Here is a 23,537-nt window from a genome sequence, read left to right on the forward strand (position 1 = left end):
TTTTAATCTTTCAGGAATGGTCAATTGACACAACACATGCATTTGGGGAACACAGAATCCAAATGCAATTGTCAAACATATTTTGGATTCTGAGAAGTTAACACATTCTGTGCAGTGTCCAGTATGATCGGCCTATAGAGTCTTCTTCTTCCCTGAAACAATTGTATCACCTATCTCGACATGTTGTAACTGTGGCTCATGCCACAACTTGAAACTGTTGAAACTAATAGCAGGCATTTCATGTATCAACAAAACAGCACCCATCTACACTTCCACAACTATGGACAAAATTACCTGGATGAGATGTTGCTACATCACTGGATACACCATAATGCAGCTGCTGACCTGGCACTATGATGGGCTTAACACCTCATGATTTTTTATTGTGTGGTTACAGTAACAACTGCATTTATGTTCCACCTCTACCACAGAACCTGGAGGACTTGTGGCACCACATCACAGTAGCTGTTCTTAGCGTCACTCCTGATTAGTTGGACTGGGTATGGGTGGAATTGGAGGGGGGAGGGAGGAGGTGATTAGTGTTTAGCATCCTGTTGACAATGAGGTCATTAGAGATGGAGCACAAGCTCAGATTAGGGAAGGGTGGGAAAGGGAATCAGCTGTGCCCTTTCAAAGGAACCATCCCAGCATTCACCTGAAGCTATTTCAGAGCTTTTGTAGAACAAAAGCAAACTGGTGATTTTCATTTACTATTTCAGAAAATCGTGGAAAACCTAAATCAGGATGGCTGGACGCGAGTTTGAACCAATATCCTCTTGAATGCAAGTCCACTGCACCACCTCGCTCATTGCAGAACTGGATTGCTGATTAGATGTGTGCCAAGTGACAAAAGGTGGACACAGAGAACACAGAGTTTGTCTTTTGCATACTGTATCATTTGTTGTGTCGTTCTTGGTCACTTTTCTGTAATAATTTTTAGATGTGGTACATGGACTTTATAATCATCCAGACCCTATAGCAGATCGTAAATTAAGATACTGTACAGTTCTCCCTGTCAAGGTGATTCCATCTATTTTTGTCAGGCAAAAAATAACAGTTCAGTGTAGTCCATTGGTTCTCTCCAAATCATGGGAACACCATGGACATTTGAGGTGATCCTTCTAAACAGTCCATCAGCAAAATAGTCATGAGAACAGCGTATGCCGGGGAGCCCGAAATAAAGTTCATAGCCCTTTATTACAGCAGAATTAAGTCTTTGTTTCTGCAATTTCTGAGTAACAAAAATAATTAGCACTTTTTACACAAGTTTGAAGAATTTCTTCTTTTGAATTAACACAAAACACAAACCTTCATGAACAAAAAGCAATCCCTTTCAACAACTGTCAGAACTCTCAGTGCTGATGTGCAAGTAGCAAGAAACATAATGTGGTTCTACATGTTCAAACATGATTCATTGGCTGTGCTGCCAAACCACTTTCATTGCCTGGGGGTATATTTCTGAACTAACAGTCAAGTGTACTAACACCTTGTACATATTTTGATTGTTTTTCCACAATTAAATCTGTAGAATATTTAAATTAAACCACAGAAGAATAACCAATAAGCAGTGTTTTTCAAATACTTTGAAAGATAGTAGCATGTCACAAGAAGATTGGGCCCAACAGCCACATACCGATTTCATTTTCAAATTCAAAACAATGACTTAGCAAAGAACACTAACCATATTTTTTGTAGCAGAAATGTTGCTGACCAGTGTTATCTGGTTCCTTTAAGGTTCCACAGAATCCAAGGAAACAAAAGTTTACTTAAAGGATTATCTATATCTGAGCAAGTTTAATACAGTTGAAACACAGCTACCTCAGAGATTGCTTCAACTCACTTCATTGTCAAGCAGTTCACCTTGAGCTTCAGAAGAAGAAGAAAGGAAATGTCACAAAAAGGAATGAAAACTTTGCGAGCTTCTGGACGAATCCTTGAAAGAGCCAGAGTATGCGCACAAACATATGGGTGCCTGCATGACCCCCCCCCCCCCCCCCCCCTCCCGCCGTCACCACCACACCTGTGCAGCTACTTTGTGACAAAGGATGCTCACATGCATGTGTAATCTATTAAATGATTCATCTGAAAGATAGAAAAGTTTAATTCTTCTTTGTGTGCCTGTTGACTTACTCAATGCTTTTACTATTCAGTGAGTGGTCTCCTTTACTCCTAAGTTATCATTTCTGTCTGAACTTTCCTTGGAGCCATATTATACAAAGGAGACTCACTGTAACATAAAAAAGTTCTGCATTACTGAATTATTGACCTGCGGTGCCTGCTGAAGTGTGCCTTTATCCTTGCAGACAAGTTGCTATAGTTTGTGGATTGGCAAATGTATTTCAACATCGGTGGCATATTAACTTGATAAAACATTCATAATCTTCTGCCTCATACTTACAAAAACTCAAAAAATGAAGCACTGTGTCAATTCAGAATGCTGACCTCTGTGTACTGGTGTGTTTAGAGGGTCAAAGGAATCTAAGTTTACAATAATACAGGAATGGCAGTGTTGACCAATCTAAACCTTAATTCAACCATAGTAGATTGACTTTCCATTTAGCACAACCTTGGGAGGACATCTAGGTATAAGCCACTACCAAAATGGTGAGCATTATCACCACCTCATCCCTTCAGGGACCCACATATACTTCCAAGTAGTTAAGACCTGCCAACAAAATGTGGAACCTGCTGAGTCATACAGGCTCTGCAGGAAGTAGTATTACAAGCCAGTTACATGTGATTGAGGATGTAGCTCTGACGAAATCCTGATTTTGGAACTGTGTTGCTAACATCCTAAATTTTTTGTTACCAAGCCAATATGCATAGAAATTTTTTATATATGTTTGAAGTATTAATATTCCTGAAGAAGGAAACAAAAAAGATTTTATACAATACTATGAAAATTTCATGAGCAAACCTTTGGCTGAAAATAACCCGCAAAAATGCTTCATCTTGTACTGAAATAATTATAAGAATACAAAAAATAAAAGAGAGAGAGAGAGAGAAGAGCAAATGGTGATCTACTTTGATTTAATATGCACTGGAAAGTGAAATGTTTAGTCTTTGTAGTTACAAATTGCATAAAGCTGTTTAGATCATATTTTACAGTTGGTAACTGCCAACAAGTACATGGATGTTATGAACATGTCCATTATCTAATTTAGTACTGCAATTACAGAGAAAATGTCTCCATGTGCATGTAATAGCATATTTATCAATCTGATCTGTGCTCACCCGCATTCCCTGCCATCTCGAAATTGCCCTCAGTGGTCTCAAGGCACGAAGAGTTCTCAAAGACCGCAGAACTTTCAGATTTTCATTTTCCTCTATTAGTAAACTAAATATTGATACCTGATAAAAGAAGCAGCCATTGTAATTAAAGCACAATAATCATAAGTTAGACACAATTCATCATGATTTTTTTATGTTGATCAAAAGCTGAAAATTCAAGTTACTTACAAAAACAATAATAAAATCAAGAATTGTCCAGAAACTTGTGAAGTATTTCCAGAATCCAAGTGCAATCCATTTGAGCATCATTTCTACACTAAACAAAGCACAAAATCCTAAATTTGTCCAATAAAGAATTTTTTGTAGCATTACATTTTCATCGAGGTAAATGTCCTCAAAGCACAATGTTATACTCGATGCAAAAATAAGCACTAAAATAAACCACTCAAACATTGGTGTATCCACAACTGAAAGAACCTGTGTACGAATTTCCATCCACTTCTTGCCAATTTTTGTTTCAAGACACTGATCACAGCATGCACACCTGAAAATTAGACATGAATTAATTGCACAATGCACTTCTAACATATGGATATATTAACTATATGAGCAATGCTAACTTACTTTCAAAAGTTGTTATTTGCTTCTCACAGTTTTACATCCACAACTGCTATTGATTTTATTTTAATGGTTACAATAGTTACTTATTAAAGACTTACAAAAAATGTCAAATTATTCAAAACTACACTGGCAACAGCATCTGGGAATAAGACTTATATATGTACAATAGCCATAAAAGCAACAAGAGGTATATAAAATTTTAGTACCGTTGATAGCAATGTTGAGGGAAGCATTCTTGTGGAACCTTCATGATCTTGTTTCGGCCGAACCCCGGAAAGCTGCCCATGCCATCAATGTAGCGCCCCTGAGAATCTCGCCTCCCACCAACTGTAAGTTCATCTACATAAGAAACTAGAGCATGCCAAGGGTGTGAGGCAGTTTTATCATCACCTTTCTCTCCAGCTGTTGGCAACATTGTCTCTAATTCTCCTGGACCTTTATTAAGAACTTCTAGCTCTATGCTCTCCTCCGCATTTGACTCATCTGTAATAAGATGCACGTTAATTAGATACAAGGTCAGAAGAATGCTGCAACAGAAACAAGACAACTAAATTTTCTTTATGTCTTCCCTGGAACCTGCAATATTTAGTGGCCTATAATTCTTTTTTTATTTTTAAAAGATACACAAAAACATATGCACACAAACAACTGTCATTGTGAGTGAAGCACTGATGTCTTATTTATCTTGATAACAGAAATAACAATAAAAGTCAGTAATAAAGTAATACCAAATTGTTATGCATATGTTTTTTGATTATGAATAATATCAAAAAATATGGAAAGATAATGCATGCATATGCTTCAATGAATAAATAATCTTTTAAATTTCTGTCCCTAAATACTCTGCAAGAACAATAATTTTACATACTGACTGAAAGTAACTCGTTCATGACCAAACCACTATTCAATTTCTTTTTATCGAAACTACTTTTTAAAGCTGTGACAAAATAGAAAAAGTAACCAAAATTAATCAACAAGAAGTGTACAATAAGTTCCTAAAATATCTAAACTTTTAACTATTTCAAGTGAACTATTATCTAGGCAATGCAATCTAATGATGCTAAAATGCACACTGTTAATGAAAAGGATTTTTTCTTTACCCTTTTGCAACATGACTATGATTATCTGTACAACAGACAGTAACCACACATTTTTTGAACATGCAGTTGACATGAAAAGATAATGGCAAATAAGATTTAAATATGCTTCTAAGCCACTTGTACTACTGTTGAAATATTCATACAGTGGTGACTATCTCTCTTTCTTTTATGTGGCATATTATGACTGCTTAGAAATTAACTGAATTGTTACAGCAGTGTAGTAACTGTAAAATTATGCTACAAACTGCATATATATTTTTAAGAGTGCAGTAAACAAAGTCTTTATCAATCACTGATGATAATATATTTTAGTAACAAGATTTTTGGCTGGATTCACATGACGTTTAAAAAATGTGTGGGGTTACTGAGAATGTTCTAATACAATATGCCAAGATGTGCAAAATGCTTCCTATGAAGAATTAAAGGAAATAAATAAGGGGTTAAATTTCTCTGAGTGTGAATAAACCACAAAACAGAATGACTACTAGGCTACTGTGTAAAGAAACTCATGCGTAATGTAGCTCACACACAACTCAGTTGACAGTATCATCCATATGATTTTATTTCATTTAACCACAAGGATTTCACATGGTTTCAATGAAGTGCTTAAACAAATGACTGACTGCTTCCATGTTTTCAAATACGCCAATACTCTCTGAAGTGTATGTAGACTACCTTTCCCTCGAGAAACAACTACCAAAATCATGTATCTATGGCTGTATTTACAAGGGAATTCTTTATGTAATTTTGTGGTTTAAGTGGAGAATTTACATCAGCTATGATAAATACTTTAGTTCAAATTCTTTAATCAGTTATTTAATGTAAACATCATAAAAAACTTTACATAATGTGCTATTTTCTGACTTACAAATGGACCTGAGGTCACTGAAATATGCACTACTGTATGAGAGAATAATTTTATTTTTGGCAAGTGTTTCCCATTACTGAAGCCACTGCAATTTAAATGTGAAATCTAGTGGAGTGAAATATCGTACATTTTATTTATGTGACATGTCTAAGATTCAACAGCAATCAGTACCTCAGTGCATTTGACACATCAAGCTTGCCTTACATTCCAGTATTCAGGTACTGAGGGTATTGATCAAAGAGTTTTGAATATAGTCATCTTAAATACTTAAAGGTGTTGCAGCAAAAACAAAATTAATCATCAAATAAGTCTGTGAAGTGCACTTCTTACTGTGCATTTACAACATGCACGTTGGGAAACACTGACCTGAAATTTTGTTTAGTGTCAAGAAGCATGAATACCATGCTGTATGTGCTACAAAAAAGCTGGCAATTGCTATACAACTATCTGGAGCCATATATCCAGATGCCTAAAAGGACTATACTCCAGAGAGATCTTCACAGGAGATTTGCAATTTTTGTATTTATTATGAAGCAACTACAAGTTTTGTTTGTCATACCTGAGAGAAGAAGAGAAAAGCAAAGGACCTGTATGCTACTTGAAAGTTGGAAACTGTAGATTAATAATATTAAGTACAATGATTTTTTAAAGAACAGAGGTGATAATTACAAAAATACTTAAATTACATTTTATAAAGTATTTGTCTTTAAACATCAGTTTCAGTTGAACTCCATTATTAAGGCTTCCTGGGAAAATCAAGTTTACTTTATGTTTATAAATCTGATTACAGTCTGTAATGTGTTTTGATTTTATTAAAAACAATTATTCAATAGATTGTCAATGGGCATTTATTTCTGTTTGCTTCTCCTAATCTAAAATATGTAGCAGGCTTTGAGAAACATCTGGAACATTTATATGGATGGAATGCTTCAACATTTTTCAGTTACTCCCAGTTATCTTCTTCCCTTTAAAAAACAAAGATGAGAGGGGATTGGGCTCATAGAGAAAAATAAATAAAGAAATACTGATAATTGTGAAATGAATAAAATGCAGAAAAAACACCAGATATGACTTTCCCATACGCCAGAAAGGGAAAAGAGGCATGGGAAAGCATAAAAGTACAATGCAATATTATAGACGGTCTAGAAATGTTGTTTGCTCATTCTGTGGATAACTTAGCATCTCTTCCCCTCTGTTACTGACAAAGGGCAGTGTTACTCAACACAGTGTAGACCTTTTGAGTTAAACACCACAATAATTGTATCTAAAAGAGGTTTAAGCATGAGGGAAATGATTTTTGCACATTTACTTATGTAAAGCTATAATAATATTGGAGAAAATTCATACTTTTAATAAATAAACTCATTTTGTTACGCTGCGTCAGAAGTATTTTTGAAGAACTTTTCAAGTCAAATTTATTTGACAGATTTTCATTCTAAATGAATGTTTTGGTAATTATTAGTCACTGTTGCTTCAAGCGCACAAAGAAAATGTATAATGATTCAGGGTATTTATCTAAAAATTCACACAGAACATTATGGATAATACAGCAGACATAAAAAACTATGCTAATGCCAACATTAGAGTCTCAGCACGATAGCCTAGAAGAATGATTTGTAACAAAGGGGATTTGCAACATAAACAGCAGACATATGAATTAAGAAACTGTAAAGGCAACAAAATGTAGTATAAGTTTGTGAATGAAACTGAAATCATCAGAAAAATTACAGGTAACATCATTTTATACGATAAATCTCAGATGAATAAAAAGAACTAAAAACTTATGGAACAGCGAAAGGTACACATGTGGTAAGGAAAATTCTAGTAGAATGTGTGTGTGTGTGTGTGTGTGTGTGTGTGTGTGTGTGTGTGTGTGCGCGTGTTGTGTGTGTGTGTGTGTGTGTGTGTGTGTGTGTGTAAAGCTTTCATTCTCTTTTGTATATCCCTGTTGATAAATCAACACTTCTGCTATTCAGTAAAAATATCAGAAAACTACAGAATTTTTTTTTTTTTTTAGATATTGTGAAACAGTAATATGTTAGTGTAACTTGGAAATAGTTGTTATACAGTTTAAGCTGTTTTACTCTTTGTGTGAATATAAAACTGTTTTACATACATGAATGATAAAATAGCTTAAGAGTCAAACAAAATAAATGGAGAAGTAAAACAGTATAAACATAATCAGACACATTCAAAATGATATTTACTTGTTAAGGAAATTTCCTGATATGTTTCTCTGTAGAAGAAGAATCTGTGTTGAGGCAGAAATCTGGATTTTTTTATTTTCTGTCATTGCTCTATTTGTTAATTTATACAATAATTTCTCACTGATTGACAAAATAACTACAATCTTAAACTGTGTGTCAACTAGTGTCCTAAATTTCACAGGTATTCTATACCAATATATGTATGATAGCACCACTGAGGAAAAAAGATAACTATACTACAGTTGGTTACAAGATGAAATCTTTCTTTCTGTAGCAATATATGCAGCAAAAGAAATTTTCTTGAGAGATTAAAACTGCACATAATGTCAAGGCTTAAACTCAGAAGTTTGGGTTGTGAGCTATGTGTTCTAACACCAGCTGAGTTAGTGAGACAAAATCTCAAAGAGTGATGTATAACTTCAAAGATAATATTAAAGGCTTTTCCTCTAGTCCTTCAGGCCTATCAAATGTAGAAGATAAGACAGGACGTTTGCTTGGCTTGGCTACATCATACTGTCATCCGGCCTCTTGTTCTACAGTTGCATTTACACTGACATAACCAATTTAAAAGGTATGCTGGACTATACCTTGACCTAGGACCTCTGGAATTAATTATCATGATTCTGTATCTAGCTTCTAGATACATTTTTTGAATCAGTTTGGAACTCCTGGCTTCAATTCCTTTTCTCTACATTGCCGTATTCTATACACGAGTTGTTGCTAATTTTTGACTACAAAATCCAGAGAAACACTTTAACCTCTCACCAAGCTGAATTTAATGAGAACACACTTAACTCCAGTTCAAATGATTACTTCTGGAACTAGTATTACATCCTGACTCAGTAATTACTCTCCGTACACTAATAACACATTTTTTTCTTTCTGGCGCTGAAATAGAAATGAAATGAAATGAGCGTATGGTATTTTTGGATGGGAGGCCCCATCCAGGGGAGTTCTGCCACCAAGTGCATATCGGTGATGATGATGAAATGATGATGAGGACAACACAACACTCAGTCCACGAGCAGAGAAAATCTCCAACCCGGCTGGGAATCGAACCCAGACCCACTGGCATGGGAAGCAAGCATGTTACCACCCAGTTAAGCAGGAGGACATGTTGTTTACTTATGATGATGATGATGATGATGATGATGATGAGGTCCCATACTCTGAGGAGTGTAGGGGACGATGCGGGAGACCTGCACCGCCATACTAGCCAAGGTCCTAGCGGAGATGATTTGCCATTGTCTTCCTCCGACCATAACGGGGATGAACGATTATGATGAAGATGACACAACAACACCCAGTCATCTCGAGGCAGGAAAAATCCCTGACCCTACCAGGAATCGAACCCAGGACCCCATGCACGGAAATCGAGAACGTTACCGCAAGACCACAAGCTGCGGACATAACTTTTTACAGCTGGAGATCTGTTTCTCATTATTCTAGCTTTATTATGATGAAAAGCTTCATTTATTCCACCCGGCAGCAGTGAATGCATTAAAAAAATAATTACTTTCTATCTCAGCAAACTACGTACTAGTATTTTAGTCCATTTGGTCCTCCAACAGCTAACAATTGTCTGTCACTTTGCCACTGAACTTTTATCTATCAACATCCCACATGTATTCCTTATGACATTCATATCATTGAGAAATAACTGTGGTTCAAACCATCACAAATATCTTATGAATCAGAATATTTATATAACTCTTACTTTTATTTCTCATTTTTTCTTTCCTTTTTGTTTCTCTATAATACTTTATTGACAGTAAAATGTTGTAATGTTTTATCATTTGCCTATTTAGAATAAAACTAGCAATAAGTAAAGCAACTATATGTTTTACTGAAAGCTGCAAGTCACACAGATATTTCTTTGCTGCATTGAAATCTAACAACATCCACATTAATTCACATACATTGAATTAAAGGTACCAAATTCCCTCTATTAACCAAAAGATGTTGTTGTTGTGGTCTTCAGTCCTGAGAATGGTTTGATGCAGCTCTCCATGCTACCCTATCCTGTGCAAGCTTTTTCATCTCCCAGTACTTACTGCAACCCACATCCTTCTGAATCTGCTTAGTGTAGTCATCTCTTGGTCTCCCTATACGATTTTTACCCTCCACGCTGCCCTCCAGTGCTAAATTTGTGATCCCTTTATGCCTCAGAAGATGTCCTACTAACCGGTCTCTTCTTTTTGTCAAGTTGTGCCACATACTCCTCTTCTCCCCAATTCTATTCAATACTTCATCGTTAGTTACATGATCTACCCATCTAATCTTCAGCATTCTTCTGTAGCACCACATTTCAAAAGCTTCTATTCTCTTCTTGTCCAAACTATTTATTGTCCACGTTTCACTTCCATACATGGCTACACTCCACACAAATACTTTAAGAAACGACTTCCAGACACTTAAATCTATACTCGATGTTAACAAATTTCTCTTCTTCAGAAACGCTTTCCTTGCCACTGCCAGTTTACAGTTTATATCCTCTCTACTTTGACCATCATCAGTTATATTGCTCCCCAAAATAGCAAAATTCCTTTACTACTTTAAGTGTCTCATTTCCTACTCTAATTCCCTCAGCATCACCCGACTTAATTCGACTACATTCCATTATCCTCATTTTGCTTTTGTTGATGTTCATCTTATATCCTCCTTAAAAGGCACTGTCCATTCCATTCAACTGCTCTTCATGGTTCTTTGCTGTCTCTGGCAGAATTAAAATGTCATCGGCAAACCTCAAAGTTTTTATTTCTTCTCCATGGATTTTAATACCTAATCCGAATTTTTCTTTTGTTTCCTTTATTGCTTGCCCAATATACAGATTGAATAACATCGGGGAGAGGCTACAACCCTGTCTTACTCCCTTCCCAACCACTGCTTCCCTTTCATGTCCCTCGACTCTTATAACTGCCATCTGGTTTTTGTACAAATTGTAAATAGCCTTTCGCTCCCTGTATTTTACCCCTGCCACCTTTAGAATTTGAAAGAGATTATTCCAGTCAACATTGTCAAAAGCTTTCTCTATGTCTTCAAATGCTAGAAACGTAGGTTTGCCTTTCCTTAATCTTTCTTCTCAGATAAGTCGTAAGGTCAGTATTGCCTCACATGTTCCAGTATTTCTACGGAATCCAAACTGATCTTCCCCGAGGTCGGCTTCTACCAGTTTTTCCATTCGTCTGTAAAGAATTCGTTTTAGTATTTTGCAACCATGGCTTATTAAACTGATTGTTCGGTAATTTTCACATCTGTCAACACCTGCTTTCTTTGGGATTGGAATTATTATATTCTTCTTGAAGTCTGAGGGTATTTCACCTGTTTCATACATCTTGCTCACCAGATGGTAGAGTTTTGTCAGGACTGGCTCTCCCGAGGCCGTCAGTAGTTCCAATGGAATGTTGTCTACTCTGGGGGCCTTGTTTCGATTCAGGTCTTTCAGTGCTCTGTCAAACTCTTCACGCAGTAACGTATCTCCCATTTCATCTTCATCTACATCCTCTTCCATTTCCATAATATTGTCCTCAAGTACATCGCCATTGTATAGACCCTCTATATACTCCTTCCACCTTTCTGCTATCCCTTCTTCGCTTAGAACTGGGTTTCCATCTGAGCTCTTGATGTTCATGCAAGTGGTTCTCTTATCTCCAAAGGTCTCTTTAATTTTCCTGTAGGCAGTATCTATCTTACCCCTAGTGAGATAAGCCTCTACATCCTTACATTTGTCCTCTAGCCATCCCTGCTTAGCCATTTTGCACTTCCTGTCGATCTCATTTTTGAGACGTTTGTATTCCTTTTTGCCTGCTTCATTTACTGCATTTTTGTATTTTCTCCTTTCATCAATTAAATTCAATAGTTCTTCTGTTACCCAAGGATTTCTACTAGCCCTCGTCTTTTTACCTACTTGATCCTCTGCTGCCTTCACTACTTCACCCATCAAAACTACCCATTCTTCTTCTACTGTATTTCTTTCCCCCCTTCCTGTCAATTGTTCCCTTATGCTCTCCCTGAAACTCTGTACAACCTCTGGTTCTTTCAGTTTATCCAGGTCCCATCTCCTTAAATTTCCATCTTTTTGCAGTTTTTTCAGTTTTAATCTACAGGTCATTACCAATAGATTGTGGTCAGGGTCCACATCTGCCCCTGGAAATGTCTTACAATTTAAAACCTGGTTTCTAAATCTCTGTCTTACCATTATATAATCTGTCTGATACCTTTTAGTATCTCCAGGGTTCTTCCGTGTATACAACCTTCTTTCATGATTCTTAAACCAAGTGTTAGCTATGATTAAGTTGTGCTCTGTGCAAAATTCTACCAGGCGGCTTCCTCTTTCATTTCTTAGCCCCAATCCATATTCACCTACTACGTTTCCTTCTCTCCCTTTTCCTACTATCGAATTCCAGTCACCCATGACTATTAAATTTTCATCACCCTTCACTATCTGAATAATTTCTTTCATTTCATCATACATTTCTTCAATTTCTTCGTCATCTGCAGAGCTAGTTGGCATATAAACTTGTACTACTGTAGTAAGTGTGGGGTTCGTATCTATCTTGGCCACAATAATGCGTTCACTATGCTGTTTGTAGTAGCTTACCCGCATTCCTCTTTTCCTATTCATTATTAAGCCTACTCCTACATGCCCCATATTTGATTTTGTGTTTATAGCCCTGTAGTCACCTGACGAGAAGTCTTGTTCCTCCTGCCACCGAACTTCACTAATTCCCACTATATCTAACTTTAACCTATCCATTTCCCTTTTTAAATTTTCTAACCTACCTGCCCGATTAAGGGATCTGACATTCCACACTCCGATTCGTAGAATGCCAGTTTTCTTTTTCCTGATAACGATGTCCTCCTGAGTAGTCCCCGCCCAGAGATCCGAATGGGGACTATTTTACCTCCGGAATATTTTACCCAAGAGGATGCCATCATCATTTATCCATACAGTAATGCTGCAGGCCCTCAGGAAAAATTACGGCCGTAGTTTCCCGTTGCTTTCAGCCGTTCGCAGTACCAGCACAGCAAGGCCGTTTTGGTTAACGTTGCAAGGCCAGGTCAGTCAATCATCCAGACTGTTGCCCCTGCAACTTCTGAAAAGCTGCTGCCCCTCTTCAGGAACCACACGTTTGTCTGCCCTCTCAACAGATACCCCTCCGTTGTGGTTGCACCTATGGTACGGCTGACTGTATCGCTTTCTGAGGCATCAAGGGATCACCAATTTAGTATTGGAGGGCAGTGTGGAGGGTAAAAATCGTAGAAGGAGACCAAGAGATGAATACACTAAGCAGATTCAGAAGGATGTAGGTTGCAGTAGGTACTGGGAGGTGAAGAAGCTTGTGCAGGATAGTGTAGCATGGAGAGCCGCATCAAACCAGTCTCTGGACTGAAGACCATAACAATAACACAAGATGTAGCCCTGCATTCTTATCCTTGATTCTCTTTACTAGCCCCTTTCCTCTGCCGGCCATCCCTGGGTCCCCTTCGGTTGTCAGACATCATTTTATCATAACTAATGGTTGATTTTTTTCATACAATCATCAAAAGTCTTGAATAAGTCTTCTCCAAAAAATCTTGTTTTTAAATGGCAATATTGATAGCAATTATTTCCTACATGATTTGCATTCAGTATCCAACAATCACATGACAGTGATCCATCAAGAGCTGTGGTGTTGCAGGGCATCTTCTGTAGAAGTTCAAGCAAACTGCTTTTACTGTCAGCAGTAAAAATTTTGGTTGCTTGTTGCTGACAATGAATACCATGAATTGTGGCAACAATGTCCTTTTTCTCTTCAAAAAGTGATGCGGCTACTCCCAATGTATCTTTTTTTCTATCTCAGAATCAGAAAATGGCTTGTGCTGTTTATTAAGCACCCAACACGCATGCAACACTTTTTTGGCAGATTTTGCTTGTCCACCCATAGGATGATTTTGTAAGGCTAGGCCTTTTTTGACGAGCTTCACCATCCAGAGGAAAAATTTTATACAACTGTTGATGAGATGTTTGGTAGTGTTGCTTTAAATTGGCATGTTTAACACAAGTGATCATTTTGTTGCTTATGAGGTAAACTCGAACAGCTCCAGGCCTACCACTCAGCATAAAAAAAATTATGTTCATTCCACAAACTTTAGCATACATATAAATACAAGGAAACATCATAAGCTTCTTGTTATTACAACACAAATTAATGACAGCTCTGTAAGAGGTCGCAACAACTCTTCACAAAGTGACGATAAAATTTGTCTATTTTATTTAGATTTGTTCTTTATAAAAAATACCATTGCCCAGCACAAACCGCATACTGACACACCGTAAAAGAGCTGCTTCCATGTCACAGGTCACCATCACCATGTACACCCACCCAAAAGATAAAACTGTCATTTCACTTCAAAATTTCATAAAGTGGTGTTGAGCTTTCATTCGAATCACAGACACAAAAATTTTGTTGAAATGAATATGCTTGCTCCAATTAAAAGAGACTTTGTAGGTTGCCAGAGTCAGAGATCAACTTATAAAATCTCCTATTTCTTTAAATAAAATGCTCATGTTGCCTTCAGGTGTGAAGAGCTTTTGTGAGGATCAACACAAGGCCAGCTAACTTGATCCCCTCTGCTTCCATTCTCCAGCATGCCCTCCTTCATTATGCAGCACAGTGATTCTGCATTTAATCTACTAACTAACCATAATCAACTTAAATCATGTCACTCAATTACTTGTAAAACACTACTAAAAGTAGTAAAGGTGGCACCCAAACATATTCTTGTCTACAGAAAAATAATTTTTTAAATAATTTTCTTGTATCAAAAAGAATTATCCGGTCTATAAAAATCATAACCATTATGTTATTTGAAATATGTGCATGAACAATGTACCATTGGAAAGAGCAAACTCTCAAGTTTTACATGGTTCCCATTTGGTAGCTGCAGTGTGCACCCACTTCAGATCTAGTAAAAATGGTGTCAAGACAACAAACAGAAAGAGTTTTGTGTTCTACATTTTGTGCAGTGTGGGTCAGTAATAACTGTTCAGCTTGACTTTTGTATTAGGTATGATGTGGATCCTCCCACTGCACAGAGCTTTAGACGATGGCATGAACAATTCCAGAAACAGGTTGTTTTTGTAAAGGCAAATTGCCGGGCCGTTCCTGAGTGTCTGACACAGACATTGAATGTATCCGCCATAGTTTCACAAGGAGTCCACAGCAATCCGTTCGCTGTGCAGCTCAACAGCTCAACATGCCCCCGATGTCCGTCTGGCATGTTTTGTTTCGACATTTACACATGAAAGCATACAAAATTCAGATACTGCAAGCTCTTTGTGAATGTGACAAACAACAATGTGTGGAGTTCTGTAATTTCCTTCTTGGCAAGATGGAAGATGACAGTTTTCTTCCACACTTAGTGTTTAATGATGAGGAAACATTCCATTTAAACAGAAAGGTGGACTGTCATAATGTGAGAATATGGGGTATGTAACAACCACATGAAGTTGTACAACATGAGAGGGACTTCCCAAAATTTAATGTGTTTTGGGCAGTTTCATGGGAAAAGGTGTATGGTCCATTTTTTTTCCCCCGAGAACATTGTTGCAGGAAGCACATGTCTCGATATGCTTGAGAACTTTATTTTCCCACAGTTGGAGACTGATTTGAAGTACTTCATTTACAAACAGGATTGGACACTGTCAAACTGGGATCTGGAAGTGTGGGAATTTTTAAATCAAAGTATTACTGAATGATGGATCAGTCACACTGGACCAAGGGATTCAGTCGTACATTACTGGCCTATAAGGTCACCGGACCTGACTGTATGTGGTTATTTCTTTTGGGGCTTTATAAAAGACTCTGTTTATGTGCCTCTATTACCAACAACAATGAATGAACTGAGGCATCGCATAACAGCAGCTGTGGAAGTTGTGACTCAAGACATACTCGCTGCAATTTGGGAACAATTCGAATACCACATTGACATATGCCATGCATCTTGGGGGCACATTGAACACCTGTGAAATGGAACGAAAAAAACTACTTTTTGAGTTTCCCGTTCATCAAAAAACAAAATTCATTGTAAATGTTTATTAGTTTCAAAAATATAGACATGCCAAATTGAATGATTCTCTTTGATACACACAGTACTGTATTTACTCGAATCTAAGCCGCACTCGAATCTAAGCCACACCTGAAAAATGAGACTCGAAATCAAGGAAAAAAAATTTTCCCGAATCTAAGCCGCACCTGAAATTTGAGACTCGAAATTCAAGGGAAGAAAAAAGTTTTAGGCCGCCAAATCGAAACAAAGTTGGTCCATTTTAATATGAGACACAATTTAGGTCGAATGAATGAATGATGATACAGGTAGAGCAGTTTGGTTCGAGTAGTAAGCTTAGCAGTTGAGCTTTACCAGGTAGCCATTGCTATGCGTCGGGCGCTACTTCCGTATTTATACGGGTACCCTTCCTTTTTCACATGCTTCGTCTGGTTTGAACTGATTGCTTATTTTTCTTTGATCTGATAAGCGCCGTTTTCTTTGTTTACGTTACTCTAAGCTGAAAATTCATTACTGTACTGTGTCATGCATTGTTTGTCGCATTCTGATAGTGTGTGTTTACGGCCTGTTGCCGCTCGCGGCATGGCTTGCTTTTGTGCGCGCTACCGCCGCTTGTAATTAAAAAAAAAAGAAGAGAGGAATCGTCTCATTAACGAAACAATGGCAAGAGACTGCTATTTGTTCTTACTTAAACTGCTGCTTTCTTTGATAGTGATCAACAAGAACCAAATAATAGACTGCGAATGATAGAAGATGTTCTGAACGAGAGTTTCGCGAAAATTTTTGCAGACGCTTTAGTACATTACATTCTGCACAGAAATTAGAGTCATCTTGGATTTAAAATCTAGTCAATTGCTGAGCTTCATTTTTGGCTGTATTACTATTAGGCATAAGAATAATACGAATATAAACATGACATGATATGTATATTCTTCCGCGTTTGCTGTTGTCTCACTCTAGTTTCGTAGTTTATTAGGCAGACAGGATTTAAATGAGATAGCAGCAAACACTAAATAATACGTGGCAAAATGTTTATATTCGTATTATTGTTATGGTGAAGAGAATACTGCATGTGATCACAATTCATAAAAGTTCCTATTAGCAACCATCTCTTCTCACAGGTAGGAAAAAATTCAGAATGTAGAGTTGGCCATATTGACAAACATCCCAAACGGCAAACAGTCTTGCCAGTCGGATTTTCGTAGTACATTGAAATGCTCCTACATTCGAAGATGAACAATACGGAATTTGTATTTACTTCGTTGGATAATGTACGAAAATACAGTAGTCGAAACTCGAGGCGGAGAAAAAGCTCGTCTTTTACCTTTTTTTTTTTAAATTTATTTACTGACGCAGAGGTTTTGGTGCCAGTATTTATCTTTGCATGCCTGTGTAGCGCTACATATATTCGATGGCAGATGTTAGTTGAGGCGGCACCCATCAACATTTTTCAGAATTTCCACTTGCTTTGCACTCGATTCTAAGCCGCAGGCGGTTTTTTGGATTACAAAAACCGGAAAAAAAGTGCGGCTTAGATTCGAGTAAATACGGTACTTTCATAATATTGTTGGCAGTTCCCTTTCTGACCTTCTGTGGTCCAGATCTGAACCACGAACTACCAGTTGCCGACTGTGGCTCTAGAATTATTATTGATTGTTAAGCACAACATATTGCAGGGTAGTTTACCTTCCCTTATCATTCTTGTTTTATGCAACCTTCTGGTTTCATTACAATTACATCAGGTCCTAATGTATAAACAGGATGTGTTGATTTCTTGGAAAATATGGAAGTGAATATTACAGTATTAGCATACCAATTAATTCAATGCTGAATATCCGTATGAGCCCATAAGATGTATCTTACAAGAATTTGTGCACACAGACAGCAGGAACAAGTCACATATACATTGAAAACATCCTCTGCAAAGCCAAACCTCTCTTAGATCAGTTGGGCAGTACATACTCAGTATTCAGAGGGTGAGCACGGCAAGTTTGGGTCCTTAGCTTGAACTCACAAAAGTAGAGGATATGGTCCGCAATGATGATAACGTGTCCTACTTTATCTCTGCTGCAAGCCTATGACATAACATAAGCAGCTGTTATGTGGACCATATAAACAAAATAGTGGGAAAAAAGTCCAATTACCTGATCTTGAACTTTTGAAGTCTATCATTATCGATTTAATGTTCTATTTCAGTCAGTAGAATGTCCAGGATGGAATAACAGCACCATGGAAAGAATAGATTGCTACTCACCACATAGAGGAAGCATTGAGTCACAGACAAGCATGAGGAAAATGAATACTAGAAATAGTTGAGCTTTTGGGCAAAGTCCTTCTTCAGAAACAGAACTTTTTCACATTCACACAATGACTCAAACATACATGGGCACTGACTCGAGGCACTAAGGTTTGACTTAAGCCGGCCTTAATGCCCTGAGACAGTGGTCAGGTGTGTGTGAAATATTGTTGTGTGGAAGTTCTACTTCTGAAGAAGGACTTCACCTGAAAGCTCAAATATTTCTAGTACTTCTTTTCCTTTGCCTGTCTGTGACCTGACACCTCTTCTATCTGCTGAGAAGCACTGTATCCTGTCCATTAAATGTTCTGTTTCTTCCTTCTATTTTTCTTATTTCCTGCAGAAATTATTTTTAGGCTCCAAGTGTTTGCATCTATCATTTTTGTATTCAATGAAGCTATTTTACTGAACAGGTATTAACTGTAAACTAGTCATGGGCAGATTTCTTGTTTTTACATATAGCGTGGGCACAATAAAATTGGCTCAAAAAGTTTTTACAATAATGCTGCTGAGGGATTGACCCTTGTTAATGAAGACCAAAGAAGATGCTGGAAATGGCTACCACTGATGCCAGTGCTGTACTCCATTTATCAAATTGTTAAACACGCCTAGGAGTTCTGTCTGAAGGACAGCAGCAATAGCATTTTCTGTGTTCTGCTGTAGCTCTTTCACTGTGCGAGGATTAATGCACTATACCTGACCCTTCATTCTGCCCCACAGGTACACATGCATATGCTCCATGATAATATTTTGACACAACAATCTCTTAATTCCCACTTGAAATGGCAATGAAATTTCATCTGGCCTAGTTTCTGGGTTTACTTCAGTTGAGCAATATTTTCTGGTGTTTGAACACTTTTTTGATAGTTAGAACCTGTTTCACACCAGTTTTCCACTAATTTTTACATTGCAGACTTTGCTGGAGGTTTTGCCAAAACACTTTGAGTCTTAAACTGATCTGCACACATTTTCCATGAATTATGATTTGCACAATACCTGAGGATGAATATAAGCTGTTTCATCATGAGCACCATTTTGTGTTCCATTCAAACTGGTCACTAAACACATCTGGTCCTCTCACTCACTCAAATGTAATGACACAACAAAATACTTGGGACAGAAAATGCAGGTGATACACATGCACAGACGTGTGACAGTAGCTGACTGGTGAACCGAAATCACAGTTTCCAGCATTTTCTGTGATGGGCAATTCTCCTTTTCATTAACAAGCATGAGTTCCACATCAGTCTTATAAATATTTTCCAGGCCAGTTTTATTTTGCCCACTATTTATTTCCATTCAGAATATTTTTCCATTACTTCAGATTTCTGAGCAATGTTCAGTACCTCCCGCTAAGCAGCAAAATTTTTTTTTTTTTTTGCTCGGCAAAGTCATCAGATCATGGAAACACTACTGCTGGGCAACTGAGTCTGTGTCATTTAAAAATTCAAACTTTTAAAATTAGGGAATGCTGTAGTACTTTCTTAAATGGATTGTTAACCCTAAATTAATACCTTTACAGTGAGTAATTAAACAAATCCATTCAGTTTTTCAGTAAAACACACCCACTTAAATAAAAGACAAGAAGCAAATAGAACTTAAATTGAAAGAGAGTCTTATAAATTAAAAAAATATATGTATATACTAAAAGATAGACATAAACTGGAACCAGTTTGATCCATGCCAATGAAGTGAAGAACAAAATTGATACATCAAATATTACACCACAAGAAACAGATAGTGGGATACAATAGACATGTACATCAACTCTAATGCTATCAGCAGTGAGGAGGATAGTGTTGCTCAGTAAATGCCGCCAGCTACAACAGAGACAGAGTGTGTTTTTCTATGCAGTACATAAATAGTTTTACTATATTTCCTGTTCTAGTTTTTAATGTCACATCCATTATATCTGTGAAGTGATAAAACTACATCTCTCTGCTAACACACACATTTTCTAGCAGACAGGAAATCTGTTAGTCATCTTTTGCCCATCTGAAAGAGACTGTCCAAAACAGATAGAAGCGTTCTAATATCACACAATACTGTCATTAAAAACGTAAAGCTGTTGCCATAGTATGTGCACAGAATACACAGAAATAGCACTGGTATCAACACATCAACAAAACATAGTCATAGGAGTCAGTTTGTGCAGATGAAAGCTTGTAAAGAAGTGAAGTTAAAGCACATCTAAATCTTTCTGGACAACTGCTTACCTTTGCTACTTGTTTGGTTAGTTGCAAGAGAGAGCTGTTTGTGGACAGTGTGTTTTGGAGTATCAGATGCCTCTTGGACTGTCTCCAGCACTGCCGTCTCTTGATGCTGCAGCCTGGATTCAGAGTTGTTGATCAGGTCCTCAATCTCTGTGTCTTCAAGGTCAACAGCTTTCTGAAGTACTAATGAATATCGCTTCTCTTCTGCATGTTTGTTTAAAGAATCTTGCATGCTCATTGAATGATATTTCTCAGTTGTTGGCTTTGGAGAGATAGCAGGAATGTTTACAGAGTGTCTATTAGTGATACATGGAGAATTTTTAATTTCTTTAGTGATGACATTTTTCTCCTGATTTTCTGCATCTTTGGACGTTCTTGAATCACTGACATCTGAAGGCAGGCTTGCTGAACATTCAGTTGTTAGAGGTTGCTTCTTTTCTGGAATGCTTATAATCGTTTCACGAACACTGGATGGATTTCTTTTTTCAGCTGCATGCCTTGTCATAACTTCTCGTACCATTTGCTCCAGTCGCATGTTTTGTTCATTGTCAGTCTTTTCTCGTGCCTGTCTTTTCTTCCTTACAATAGATCTAATGCGTTCAAAACTCCTCACCAGTTTTGACTCTTCTCCAACTTCCTATAAAATTAAGAATAACCTTAACTTTAGCAGGAATAGAGAACTGAAATGCTGTATTTATTGGACACTATTAATGCTATTTAAGAAGCCTTAGCAAGACCCATAATTGTTTTTAAGTGTCGTATAAACAGTGTTTCCTAGCAGTTATTAAAACTTCAACTCATAAAAAATGTGGTTTGCTTTCTCTTGTCACAGAAACTTGAAAAGCAAGTGATAGTACCTGTATCATTCACAGTTTCAGAGATAAAAAGTTATGAAAATGTTAAGACGTGTATACAAAGTGTTTTTCATAATTCTGACCAGAAAAGAGAACATTTAAGGATATGGAATGAGTTAAGAAAAGAAACACTTACTGATATATGTCATTTATGAAATATTACATCTTTTCTACATACAATTACCAGTAAAAGAAAATGTGTTACAGCTATCACTAAAAGGATTGATGTAATAACAATTAAAATGTACATAATTTTTGTAACCGCAGTTAGCATATAAAACAAAACTCTGTCTCACTGGGGCAGGGGGAGATAGCTCTTCCTCCCTCATGTCATCCAGTGACAAGAATTATGTGGTAGACTTCATGTCAAACATCTAAAGAAGTTGAAATTTCATGACAGATTAAAGTGATGTACCAGACTGGGCCTTGAATCTGGGATCTTTGCATTTTGTGGGCAAGAGCTCTACCAACTTTGCTATCCAAGCATGACTCATGACTCACCCATGCAGCTTTACTTCCATCTGTACCTTGTGCAAAAAATTAATGGAAATCCCTGCATGGAATAATACATAAAGTAAAGGAAAGGAAACTATTCTCAAATGTAGCTGTCTGGTGTGTGGAACATATAAACACACAGCAGAAAACAGCATTTACACTAGCTTTTGAGCTCTTTTTCTGTCTCTAATAGAAGTAGTAGACACATTCATACACACAACCATACAGACACCCAAGTGCCCACACAGCAGCAAACCAATCTCCTCACAAGGTTAAAGAAGGATTTGAACTGTCATTTCCCTGAAAACAAGTCCAGTGTGCTGACCACTGCTGCACCACATTGCTTGATAGGTGTGCGTCAAGATGAAGTATCACTGCTCCACAGCAATGTGTCTGCACAGGAAACAGCCACATTTACAGCTTCTTTGGGCTATCAATATTGCCTATCCTTGTATTCCAATGAGATGATACAAAGTGACTTCTTCCTCTTTCCTCAGATGAAGAAACCATTGCATGGCAGGCATTTTCCAGAATGACATCAAGGTAACTTTCAAGGTGGAACCTTTCCTGAACATCCAAAATACAGACAACGACAAGAAACGTCCCCATGAAATCATTACTCATTACAAAAATGTGATGCATTGAAGGGTGAATATGAACAGAAGGGCTGATATCTTCATCAGGTTTCATGATTGTAGCTTGAATTTTTCAAAGTGATGATTAAAACTTTTTAACAACCACTTGTACACATTGGTGTTTACAATTTTTAACGACATCTACAATAACAGCGTGTCTCTAATTCTTGTTCTCCAACCTTCTCTATTCTTTCATAACTACAATAGCAAAGGCATGTCAAAAGGATTCAAGAAGAAAGGCTTCCAAAATGTACCATTAACAGCTGTGATAATATTCCACAGAAATGTATGCCATGCTCATAACTTGGCACCAAGCAGATCCTTCACAGATGTGTCTGTTGCGTTCAGTTTGTTTTCAAGTCCTCTGAGTGAAGTGGCACAGCCATCACTCAGTTCTCAAAGACAATGAATGATTTCAGGAGTCTGACTGGAAAGAATAATTACAGACTTATGCAAATGAGGAATATATCATACTAGAGTTATAATATATAATTACATGCCTTCTTCATTTAAATGCCTAACATTAAATATGTTTAAGGTGAGGTTGAAAGAGTTCTTGCTTGAGCACTGCTCCTACTCTGTCTCAGAGTTTCTGGAACATCATAATGAATAATATCTTTTACCAAATGTTAATAATTATGTATTATGTCATTTCACACTATAATTTACTTTATGTTAATCATGTACTCTCCTTACTAACTATCAACTGTAGAAACAATGTAATATGTCAATTTATGTTGTTATGTACTTTGTGTTGGTGTTGTAGCCATAATGACTACTGTAATTGTAAATTAATTATGTTTACACTTGTCCTATATCTTGTGTACAAACAATATACTAAAAAATGTAACAATATTATGAAAAGGAGAGTTGCTACTCACCATATAGTGGAGCTGCTGAACCACAGATAGGCACTACAAAAAGACTGTCACAAACAGACATTTGGCCAGAAAGGCCTTCGCCAAAAA

General features: G+C 37.1%; 1 protein-coding gene across 1 annotated transcript in view; it reads right to left on the reverse strand.

Moving 5' to 3' along the window:
• The window catches only part of LOC124616619 (sodium channel protein 60E-like), a 287,365-nt gene that overhangs the window by 105,062 nt on the left and 158,766 nt on the right, over positions 1 to 23,537 (reverse strand). Inside the window, exons 16-19 of the mRNA XM_047144943.1 lie at positions 20,589 to 21,222; positions 4,059 to 4,335; positions 3,460 to 3,775; positions 3,235 to 3,351 (exon numbers count right to left, since the gene is read on the reverse strand). Of these exons, the coding sequence (XP_047000899.1) occupies positions 3,235 to 3,351; positions 3,460 to 3,775; positions 4,059 to 4,335; positions 20,589 to 21,222 (1,344 nt within the window). The remainder of the gene's footprint in view (positions 1 to 3,234; positions 3,352 to 3,459; positions 3,776 to 4,058; positions 4,336 to 20,588; positions 21,223 to 23,537) is intronic.

Source organism: Schistocerca americana, chromosome 5 (genome assembly GCF_021461395.2).
Source record: "Schistocerca americana isolate TAMUIC-IGC-003095 chromosome 5, iqSchAmer2.1, whole genome shotgun sequence".
Taxonomy (NCBI): domain Eukaryota; kingdom Metazoa; phylum Arthropoda; class Insecta; order Orthoptera; family Acrididae; genus Schistocerca; species Schistocerca americana.